Genomic DNA, 12,480 nt, shown 5'->3' on the forward strand with positions numbered 1-12,480 from the left:
TGCTTCCCCCTGTTTAGTTCAGACTCTGGGGACAACAAGCAGACCTGTCCCAGACCACCTGAGAGGTCTGGGTGGGATTTATAGCGCGCGAGCCGAGGTCGCCCACCACTCTTTTTTATTTATTTATTTTTTTCAGCGGAACAGGAAGCAGGAACGAGCTCCTGGGTAACGTGATGATGCCAGGACTCTCAGAGTGACTGCAGGTCTCTCTTGTCAACTTACTGGGTGAAGATGAGTTCTTTTATGGCGAATGAAAGCCTTGATCCCACCAAGCAGGCCATCCAATCAAATCGAAGCATTGACGTCAATGCTGCTGCTGCTAGTTCGCGACATTACCTATCCCACTATAGCCACGCCAAGACCTGCCCTTCGATAGCATTCACACGCTACTATTGACCATGTGACACGGATACAGTGCCTTGCAAAAGTTTTAAATCAGTAATTTCACTGGATAGCAATGAGTATATGTATTTATTATTATAACAGCGGATAAATACAAGATATTGAACATATGAAAAACAACATATGTCGACAGCGACACAGGATATTAAACCTTTGCACCCGTAATTGTGTGTCCTCTGTCACTAACAGACAAGTTTGCAAACTCTAACTTGAAGCACTAAAATATATACACTACCGGTCTAAAGTTTTAGAACACCCCAATTTTTGTAGTTTTTTATTGAAATTTTAGCAGTTCAAGTCCAATCAATAGCTTGAAATGGTGCCACACATTTATGGGAACTTCTGCAACAGAGTTGGGAAAAACTTTCTGAAGAATATTTGATTTCTATTGTAGAAAGAACGCCACGAGTGTGTTCAGCTGTTATATCGGCCAAAGGGGGGCTACTTTGATGAGTCAAAAATTTAGAATACATTTTGGTTTATAAATTGATTCCATGATTTATCTTTTAACTTAAATTGTTTATTTGTTCTATTCTTTCATTTCAGAGCACTATAAGACATTGAATAGCATGAATTTCAATAAAAACCTGGAAAAATCGGGGTGTTCTAAAACTTTTGACCAGTAGTGTATATGTTTTTTATTATTATAATTTTTAGGGGGGCTGAGATGAAATTTAGGGGGGGCTTGAGCCCCCCTAAAGAGGGTCTAAAATCGCCCCTGTGCTGGAGTTTCAGGAGAGGGAGCAGGGAGCTGGAGGCCGAGCTGGAAGCACAGCTGGGCCTAAATAAATGAAATATATTACAATAAAAAGTATGTAAAAAGACACTATAATAAATATGTGTAATATCACCGCTTTAAAAAGGGAAAGAAGGCTGTACAGGGTGTGCAGGATGTGCAAAAATAATGATCAGGGGATGTTCAAATGTTTATAGTATATGTAATATGTGCAATGGTCATAAAATTGTATGTATAAATGATATGTATCATGTAGTACATCAAGTATCATGATGTATATAGTTTATTTATACAGTATTATTGTTGTATTATGGATATTGTTGTGTAGGTTACAGAACACACGTAATACACGTTAAACAAAACGTGTACAAGAATGAATAAGCATATTTGGGCATATTTTTTAACAGATAGTGTCTTCCATGATCTGCAACGAACGCAGCATCACGTTTTTACGTAACTGCGTCACTCCCCAGCCCAGCCCTTCTTCTGTGTGCGTTCCAGCTTCAGCCCCGAATCACAGACATCATGGTGAGTTTTAACATGTATTTACTGTTTTATAAACCGTTAAGAAATAAACGCTTCACATCTATAGGTAGCTAAACTCACAGATAGTCTGTTAAATCAACTTCACGCGCTGGAAGCGTTGTTCGTAGCGTCCGTTAGCTAGCTAGCGGTACAAACCGGCGAGCAAGCACATGGACGCTATGAATGCGCTAACAGCTAAGCTAACAGCCTCAAAGTAATTGTTAATTTAAAATAAAAGATCTGGTGATGCTGTCGGGTCTGCTACAGCTAATAAAATATTAGCTGTTGTGTCTGAGGGTGTATTTGTCAGAGACTGCGTGTTCTTGTTCTTCTCAGGTTAGCCCGTTAGCATGCTGCGTTAGCTTGTCATTCGGGCTTTGTGGCTGTCAAGAGAAACAAATCAGCTATTACAGACTATAAAAAGAAGAAAATGTAATAAATACAATGTGTGAGTCAAACCACACTCAACTTCGACTTCTAACTGACTTTAACTACAGTGTTGGTTGTCAATAGTTTTTACATTTTTGATTTATTTGTGAATATTTTTCGATTTGGAAGCTTCTAGCGGTTTCCACATGATGCAGGGCTCGGCTGATGCTGCGTTCACTGATGCTCGGAATAAATGCTTTCGTCTTCGCGAAATTGTGCTCCAAGATAAGATAGAACTGTATATATCCCGAGGGAAATTGTTCTATAGCAAAATGTGAATAAAGGTACATGTCAAATCCCAAAAAAGGTAACTTTAAATCATATATTTGTCATTTTATAAGACCGGTTTGCACAATAAAGTATGTTGTAGCCCCTTTCACACACTCAGAACATGTATCTGAACAGTATAAATTTAAATTAGCTTTGTGAGGGCCCTAAACCCAAAGTATCAACAATAATGCTATCAAAATAAAATCAAGGTAGTCCATTTTAAGGCAGCAAATGTGTTGTATGTAGCGTCTTGCAAAACTGATCAATTGTGTTTTCAGCATCACTGGTACAGAGATATAAACAGAGTAGGACATCCATAAAATGTCGTAGGACATCCCTAAACACAGAGTAATACATCCCTAAAAACAGAGTAATATATCGGATTATTACATCCCTAAAAACAGAGTAATACATCAGAGTAGGACATCCCTAAAAACAGAGTAATATATCGGATTATTACATCCCTAAAAACAGAGTAATACATCAGAGTAGGACATCCTGAGAACTAAAACTTACAATAGAAAAAATGCGGATGCACTCTGGAGCCCTAAACACAAGTATATCAGAACTATTGTGTTGTGTATTGTTGTCAGTTTGTGTGGATGATATTCAGGGTATCTGCGGGTTCTTAAAGATGTCTAAAATACCATTTTTGAAAAATAAAGGCTTGACAGTCTTACATTTCTTTAGAAAGTTTAAAATTTGGTTCACAAATGTCCATCATTTGTATTGTCCTTAACCCTTGTGTTGTGTGACAAACTGTTTGCAGGCGTCCTTATCGATGGCCCCGGTCAACATCTTCAGACATGGAGCTGACGAAGAGAAAGCTGAGACTGCACGACTTGTGGGTTTGTTTTAAATCTGTGATTTAGGGGATTTATTTTGGTCTTCTCCTATCGGTGAAGCTAACTTGTCTGGTTTATCATTTCACAAGTGTAAAAGGGAAGGTAATAAACCTCTGAAACTTTATTTAACTGAGTTTGTTTTTTCGACGTGTGTGTTTTCTCCGCAGTCATCCTTTATCGGTGCCATTGCTATCGGAGATCTGGTGAAGAGCACTCTCGGCCCGAAGGGGATGGTAGGTCATCTTAATCTCCAGAGCTTGTTATTATCAGGGATGCACCGAATCCAGGATTCGGCTTCAGATCCTGCCGAATATTGGGCTTTTTGACGGGGTTCTGGTTTCTGCCGAACCTTAGAATTTTTTCCACCAAACTGAACCCTACGCTTGCACTACACGCACTACGCTGGTCGCCATAGTGACGGCGCCGTTGATTATGGGAACGTGTTTACGTAGGTGGAGCGTTCAATGCTAAGCTAAGAGTTTAATCTACCAGTTAGCTCCGCTGGTGTCTAAGCGTTTAATCTACTATCTGATAGCTAAGCGTATGGGGCTCTGGATACGTCACCCTGTGTATTGTTGCTATTGGTCGTAGTGTTATCCAATTCCGTGCAGTGAGATTTTCCATTGCATGCTTGGTGCCGCCCCTCGAGTTGGGCCATTTTTACCACTCATTGCCAGACCCTTAAAGGAACACGCCGACTTATTGGGACTTTATCTTATTCACTGTAACCCCCAGAGTTAGACTAGTCCATACATACCCTTCTCATCTCAGTGCGTGCTGTAACGCTGTCTGATGGCTCCAGTAGCATCAGGCCAGCACAGATCCTGCAGGTGAATGGTTCCAGTAATCCTCCTGCTCCCAATAAGTCACAAAATAACGCCAACATGTTCCTATTTACATGTTGTGGTTTATAGAGTCACAGCGTTTACAAAAAACAACGTAACATGAGACACAGCTGTCTTCTAATTGTAAACAAACCGGGAACTATATTCTCAGGCGGAAGAATATAGTACTTGGGCGGAGTGATATGCTCGCAGCAAGCCTGTCTGAGAATATAGTTCCGGGTTTGTTTACTGTTAGAAGATGGCTGTGTCTCATGTTACGTTGTTTTTTTGTACACGCTGTGACTCTACAAATCACAAAATGTAAATAGGAACATGTTGGAGTTATTTTGTCACTTTTGTCACAATTGGGAGCAGTAGGCTAGTTGGAACCAGTTACCTGCAGGATCTGTGCTAAGCTAAGCTAATGCTGGAACCGTCAGACAGAGTTAGACGCACGGAGATGAGAAGGGTATGTATGGACTAGTCTAACTCTGGGGGTTACAGTGAATAAGATAAAGTCCCAGTAAGTCGGCGTGTTCCTTTTAACCTTTTGGATTTGGGTCTGGATTTCCAGGCTAATGTGGTTGAACGGTTTCCTCTCGTCTTTCTCTTCAGGACAAGATCTTGTTGGGTGGAGGAAAGGGCGGTTCGGTGACGGTGACCAACGACGGAGCGACCATCCTGAAAGCCATCGGAGTCGACAACCCCGCTGCCAAAGTTCTGGTTGGTGAGTGAAGCTGCAGAATATCTGCAGACACACTGATTATCTCTGTATATTGTACCTTTTCTTTAGTCTTTATACTGTGAAGCTTTGCACAAAGTGTACATTCCTTTTCATTTAAAAAAAAAAAAAAGATATCTTTTACATATTTTTTCACATTCTTGAATGTTTTTGTTGTGCACCAAAACATCGCAGACAAATTATTGTTATGTGAAAATCTCCCCGGCTATACACCCGATTCTGATAAAGTTAGAAATCAAAGAAATTATGAATAAAATTGTCTGGCAACTTGTGAAAACGGTGAATCTGGTTTTTGGTCTTTTAAAGTCAGCAGAAATTAACTTATGTACATAAAAAGATGGCAATGAAAGTTCATCTTATACATGTATAAGTTTTGCGCGTAACTGCACAAATATATCAATTAATTTGGAAAATAAAAACCTGATACATATTATATAATAATTTTTGTATCTTTTCATATTGTTTTTTGAATGTTTTATTGTTATGCACCAAAACACAGAGGCACATTCTTTGTATGTGAAAAACCTGATTCTGATCAAGTTGGGAATCAAAGAGATAATTACAAAAAGACACACACACAGAGAGACAGACATACACACATGGAGAGACACACAGAGAGACACACACACACAGAGACAGACATACACACACGGAGAGAGACACACACACAGAGACAGACATACACACATGGAGAGACACACAGAGACAGACATACACACATGGAGAGACACACACACGCAAAGACAGACATACACACAGAGAGACACACACACACACAGAGACAGACATACACACATGGAGAGACACAGAGACAGACATACACACATGGAGAGACACACACACGGAGAGAGACACACACACACACACGGAGAGAGACACACACACACACACACACACACACACACACACACACACAGAGACACCGACACACAGACACACAGAGAGAGACACACACAACAGAAAAAGAAAATTCAACAACATTGTGAAACATTGGTCCTGTTTAGCCAGCAGGGAAAACTTGATGCAATGAAGGTTCATCTCATACAAATCAGTTGTGTATTTTGCAGGTTTACGTAACAGAGAACAAACATTAAAGCAACATTTAATGCTGTAAAAGTATATTCGTGCGATAGCTTTCCACTCGCCAGTTTATCAGAAGGAGTCAAAGTAAATCGGAATAAAAACAATGAGCAGAATTGACAATTTTAATTTAAATTCTCCTTTTTGGTTCCAGACATGTCAAAGACTCAGGATGATGAAGTCGGAGACGGGACGACCTCCGTCACCGTGCTCGCTGCAGAGCTGCTGCGGGTAAAATACCGTTTGTCTTTAATTAAAAAATGAATCCTGCAGGAGATGGATGGATGGATATAGTAGGGCTTTGACCTTTGCCCGAAACTCATATTTGAAGTTCGTTTATTAATATTTGAATATTTATTAATATTTTGACCATTAAACGCCTTCAGTAAGACCTATATTGGTCTCAAACTTAAGTTGTAATGTTCTGTCCACCAGAGGGCAGTGTATCAGTCAATGTCAGAGGCAGGCAATGATGTTTTCAGAAGAAAAACACACTGCCACCACTGTTTTGTTAAATTTTTTAAAATAAAAGTCAGACCCTGGATTAAACACAAACAGTATGCTTTCGACAGAAAGTTCGGAGCTTTCACCGTAGCCGTGTAGTGCGTGAAAAAGCCTCGGAGTCTGAATTGAAAACAACCTTTACAAGCAAACACAGTTGCAAAAAAAAAATTGCCCATAACAGGTTCTTTTTTTTATTAAGCACTGCCTAATATTCGTTTGAATATCATTATTTGTTTTTTAAATATTTGAATTATATTCGAAAAACTGTTTGGAGTCAAAGCCTGGATGGATGGATGGAAATAACAAATCCACATGAATTATATGGACAATAAAAGAAAAGATACTAAATAAAAAAAAATCCATATGAATGTACTAAGGGATGTATAAGCATGAGACGCTTGCAGTGACAGGGCAGGGACTGACCCTGTGATTCAGTCTGCATGCTAAGGTGCTCTATGAGAGTGTGTGTGTGTCATGGTATAGTGCAAATAAGTCCAATAGTGCACGGATAAAGTCTAGAGACCAGCATTAAATATGGACAATATAAGAGAATAATGTAGACCTAGTAATATAAAAACTATCTATAGCAGTGCCAGGATAAAGTAAAAAAAAAAAAAAGACAGCATTTAAAGAGTCGTATCACTTACCGCTGCTTTTTAAACCATCGCTGGTGTTACAGGAGGCAGAGCTGCTGATCTCCAAGAAGATCCACCCACAGACCATCATCTCTGGCTGGAGGAAGGCCACTCAGGTCGCCAGAGACGCTCTGAGGGAGGCCGCCGTGGATCACAGGTGAGACACACAAGAGTAGGGCTGCCACCTCTTAGTCGATTAGTCGACTAATAGGTCATTTTGGTCTTAGTCGACTAAGATTTCTTTAGTCGATTAGTCATTTTTTATGCTTATTCATGCTTAATTACTCATTTCCAAGAAACTTCTGAGCACATTTATGGTAAACACAAGATTTAAAGTGGTGCTTTTGCAGGATTAATTGTGGAGAAACTCAGTTTTACAGATGGTTAATTAACTACATTTATATTGTGCTTTTCTAGTCTTAACCACCTCTCAAAGCTCACAGCTCTGTCGATTAAATCAACTAATCGATTAGTCGACAAAATTGTATAAGTGTTAGTCGACTAAGAATTTCTTTAGTCGAGGACAGCCCTACAAAAGTGTAGTAGTTAATTCTTGCTTCGAAAACAGCGTACGGGTGTAAAGTAGGGATGCACCGAATGCAGATTTTTGGGGTTTCGGCCGAACCCTGAACCCCCTGGTTGAGATTGTGCCGCCTCCTCCTCCCATCCTCAGTCCATGAACCCAGTAAACTCATGAATGAAGTAAACAGGGACTGTCCTTCCTTTGCTGTACCTGAAGTTGCTGCATTCTGGCTGCTGTCTGGAGATTCCTTCATGAACAACTCGTATTCTTCCAGATGTTTCAGACCAGATGTTGTAACAGCGGCCATGTTGTGTATAGTTCAGGGTCCTCGCCACCACCGGACCAATCAGCATTGATCAGATTGAACATGTAGCTGGACTTGAATGGCCTTCTTTTGACTGAAAGTACTGCCAAACAACAAACATGTCCACTTCCTCCCAGCCTGCTGCGTTGAACGCTCCACCTACGTAAACACCTTCCCGTAATCAACGGCGCCGTCACTACGGTGACCAGGGTAGGGTTCGGTGGAAAAAAATTCTAATGCTCGGCAGAAACCGAACTCCGTCATAAAGCCCAATATCCAGCCGAAGCCGAATCCTGGATTCGGTGCATCCCTGCTTCTAAATATAATACATTTTTTTGCGTCAGAAACAGCGTACGGGTGTAAATCACAACTTTGATCACAATACGATATATCAGTTCTTTGGACAATCTGATTTCTATTTATATCAACTCCCTAAAAGCAACTAAAATATGAATTGGCAATTTTATTATTGAGCTTTTCCAGACATTTACATTAAAAACAAATAAAATATGAAGTGGGGAAAATAAGTATTGAACGCGTCAACATTTTCCCCAGTAAATATTAGTGATGCACCGATCTGAAAATTGTGGCCGATACCGATAACCGATATCAATCATTGTTGGTAATCTTACTTTAAAAAAGTAATTAGTTACAGTTAAAAATTACTTCTCCCAAAAAGTAATTGAGTTAGAATCTCACTTACCACATTGTAAAAGTAATTAGTTACTCAGCAAAGTAACTGTGACTTTCTATAACATCTTTAACGTCAAAGATGTTTATTAACTGATTGATGTGTTCAGCTCGGCCTTGGTCACCTGTTGCTGACCCGAAAAATCGAGCATTGGTTGTTTTAACAGAGTGGCTCCGTCTCCTTCGCTGGAGCTCACGCTCGCTGCATTTAGGCTCGGGCTTGGGTTAGCAGCAGCAACAAGTGTCCTGTTAGCATGTGGTGATGTGAGGGGCTTCATAAGATTGGAGTTGCTTGAGGCAGACGTAGATAAAGTCTTTTCTTCCTGGTTATAGCGTGCATGTGACATAAACATTCTTGCCTTTTTAATATCAATGAGCGAGAAGTAGTGCCGGGACTTCCAGTTCGTTAACGCTAACTTTGAGTTTCCCTGGCTCGGTCGCCATTGTCGCTGTCTTGTGTTTAGTGGTAGTCGGACATCAGCTGCTCTCTCCAGGAAGCTGGTGTCACCTCGCGCTTCAGTCAACCAAATTGTAGTAAGGCGCCACTTTACATTCAACGCCATTACTCCCAACACTGATATTAATATTGCTGTTATGGCCGATAACGATATTTACAGATGTCGATATCTCTGTGTAGAAAACACATTTTTATGATAATCAAATAAAGAACTATTTTCCAAAATGCATTTGCAATGCAATTTTTTACTTTTGTGATTTATTTTCTGAAATGACTGATATTGGGCACCTTTAACTGTGTGCAAAATATGACTGTCATCAGACTTTCAGAATAAAAAATGTATAATTATATATAATTTGACATTGAACAAATACCGATGTGTTAAAAAAAATGACCATATCGGCAGCCGATATATCGTGCACCACTAGTAAATATATTCTATTTCCCTGCTGTATGAATCGATACATTCACTTTGCATCAATGATATTGTATCATTGATCGATATATCGATTCAGATCAATTTATCCTTACTCCCTGTAGAAACTGGTGAGAAATAACAATTGTACAATCAAGTTTAATTTAGCTTGAATTCAGCTGATTGAGAGAGAAATCCATCACCAGCATCAAAACCCTCAGTTATGATATTTGACCCGTTACTCTTCTTTTGTCCCCTCCCTCCTCCTTACCCTCCCGGTCTACGTAGCAACGACTCGGCTCGTTTCCAGGAGGACCTGCTGAACATCGCCCGGACGACGCTGTCCTCCAAACTGCTGACTCACCACAAAGATCACTTCTCCCAGCTGGCCGTCGCCGCCGTCATGAGGCTGAAGGGCTCTGGGAACCTGGAGGCCATCCACATCATCAAGAAGCTGGGAGGCAGCCTCACTGACTCCTACCTGGACGAAGGTGTGTGTGTGTGTGTGTGTGTGTGTGTGTGTGTGTGTGTGTGTGTGTGTGTGTGTGTGTGTGTGTGTGTGTGTGTGTGTGTGTGTGTGTGTGTGTGTGTGTGTGTGTGTGTGTGTGTGTGTGTGTGTGTGTGTGTGTGTGTCCCTGTCCCATTTTCTTCATGTGGACATGAAGTGTGAGAATAAAGTGTGTGTGAATAAATGGTTAATGTGTGTGTGAATAAATGGTTAATGTGTGTGTGTGTGTGTGAATAAATGGTAAGTGTGTGTGTGAATAAATGGTTCGTGTGTGTGAATAAATGGTTAAAATGTGTGTGTGAGAATAAATGGTTAGTGTGTGTGAATAAATGGTTAATGTGTGTGTGTGAATAAATGGTTGTGTGTGTGTGAGAATAAATGGTTCGTGTGTGTGAATAAATGGTTAAAATGTGTGTGTGTGTGAATAAATGGTTAAAATGTGTGTGTGTGAATAAATGGTTAAAGTGTGTGTGTGTGTGTGTGTGTGTGTGTGAATAAATGCTTAAAGTGTGTGTGTGTGTGTGAATAAATGGTTAAAATGTGTGTGTGTGTGAGTGTGAATAAATGGTTAAAGTGTGTGTGAATAAATGCTTAAAGTGTGTGTGTGTGTGTGTGTGTGTGAATAAATGGTTGAAGTGTGTGTGTGGGGGGGGTTCTTGAGACCAAGATTCCACGGTGTCTAAAACCAAAGAGCCATCAATACCAACAGCAGTGAAATTAAATTTTTCTTGATACCACGGTTAAAAACAAAACCATAAATCCCATGGCCGCCTCTTACAATGTGCATTGTAGGATACACATTATTAGGAACACTTGGAGGGAGCAGTGCATATATTTTTTATAAACCTGCTGTTTTGGTGTGCAGTGGAGGGGCCAAGCAGAGTGTGATTTATTTATAATCAGGAGAAAACGCTCAGTCTTCTGGAGAATTGCCTACGGTACCGTAGAACAATGAGTACCGACACGTTTTCAGACTTCTCGTGACCTCCCCGGGAGTGCGAGTGCCGATATCTCGTTTTCTGCAATGTTCACGTCTCCGCTGCGTCTCCAGGTTTCCTGCTGGACAAGAAAATCGGAGTGAACCAACCGAAGAGGCTGGAGAACGTTAACATCCTGATCGCCAACACCGGCATGGACACTGACAAGATCAAGGTACACACACACACACACACACACACACACACACACACACACACACACACACACACACACACACACACACACACACACACACACACATCACCACTTGTGTGTTCTGCTCAACATCTTCTGCAGCTTCTTCTACATAGGGCTGGGTACCGAATACAATACTTTATAGGCACCGACCGAATTGCCTCTTTTTAGTATTGAGCGTCAAAAAATTCTGTCATTAAATACCAAATTTCAATACCTAAAGGAGTAAATCTCATCAGCGTCAGAGCGCCAATAAGCACGCAGCATGCTTCTACCAAGATCTAATAATGTTTGTGATTGGCTGTTCATCCTTACACGTCGTAGAGACGGGCAGAAAAAACTCTACGTTATGCACAGAGAAAGGGCTCGCTTGGATTAGATTAGATAATACTTTATTTATCCCACAATGGGGAAATTCACTTATTACAGAAGAAGTTTTTCCACAATAAAAACAAACCAACAAACAACCAAACAACAGGCAAACAACAGACAATGTGCAAAAAAAAAAAAACACTGAATGAATGTGAAGTGGCATTATATAAAAAGTATTTAAAGGAACACGCCGACTTATTGGGAATTTATCTTATTCACCGTAACCCCCAGAGTTAGATAAGTCCATACATACCCTTCTCATCTCCGTGCGTGCTGTAACGCTGTCTGACGGCTCCAGCATTAGCTTAGCCTAGCACAGATCCTGCAGGTAACTGGTTCCAACTAGCCTACTGCTCCGAATAAGTGACAAAATAACTCCAACATGTTCCTATTTACATGTTGTGATTTGTAGAGTCACAGCGTGTACAAAAAACAACGTAACATGAGACACAGACATCTTCTAACAGTAAACAAACTGGGAACTATATTCTCAGGCGGAAGAATATAGTACTTGGGCGGAGTGATATGCTCGCAGCAAGCCTGTCTGAGAATATAGTTCCAGGTTTGTTTACTGTTAGAAGACGGCTGTGTCTCATGTTGCGTTGTTTTTTGTACACGCTGTGACTCTACAAATCAACAACATGTAAATAGGAACATGTTGGTGTTATTTTGTCACTTTTGTCAAAATTGGGAGCAGTAGGCTAGTTGGAACCAGTTACCTGCAGGATCTGTGCTAGGCTAAGCTAATGCTGGAGCCGTCAGACAGAGTTACAGCACGCACGGAGATGAGAACGGTATGTATGGACTAGTCTAACTCTGGGGGTTACTGTGAATAAGATAAAGTCCCAATAAGTCTGCGTGTTCCTTTAAGTAAAGTGAAGTGGCCATAGTGCAAAACAAAAATACTGTAATGTAAGTAATTGACGTGAAATTTAGATTGAAAAATATGTAATTACATAACAGCAAAAGTAATTAACCATAATATAAATATATAAATATATTTAAGTGTGACCATAATATAGATAATAGTGTGTGTGTGTGTGTGT

The 12,480-nt window shown here is 40.3% G+C and overlaps 1 protein-coding gene across 1 annotated transcript in view; it reads left to right on the forward strand.

Moving 5' to 3' along the window:
- The first annotated feature begins 1,559 nt into the window (after positions 1-1,559).
- Positions 1,560-12,480, forward strand: part of cct2 (chaperonin containing TCP1, subunit 2 (beta)) — a 24,539-nt gene continuing 13,618 nt past the window's right edge. The window contains exons 1-8 of the mRNA XM_028570418.1: positions 1,560-1,666; positions 3,132-3,206; positions 3,375-3,440; positions 4,647-4,758; positions 6,008-6,084; positions 7,037-7,149; positions 9,670-9,872; positions 10,941-11,041. Of these exons, the coding sequence (XP_028426219.1) occupies positions 1,664-1,666; positions 3,132-3,206; positions 3,375-3,440; positions 4,647-4,758; positions 6,008-6,084; positions 7,037-7,149; positions 9,670-9,872; positions 10,941-11,041 (750 nt within the window). The 5' untranslated portion in view covers positions 1,560-1,663. The remainder of the gene's footprint in view (positions 1,667-3,131; positions 3,207-3,374; positions 3,441-4,646; positions 4,759-6,007; positions 6,085-7,036; positions 7,150-9,669; positions 9,873-10,940; positions 11,042-12,480) is intronic.

Source organism: Perca flavescens, chromosome 23 (assembly GCF_004354835.1).
Source record: "Perca flavescens isolate YP-PL-M2 chromosome 23, PFLA_1.0, whole genome shotgun sequence".
Classification (NCBI taxonomy): Eukaryota; Metazoa; Chordata; class Actinopteri; order Perciformes; family Percidae; genus Perca; species Perca flavescens.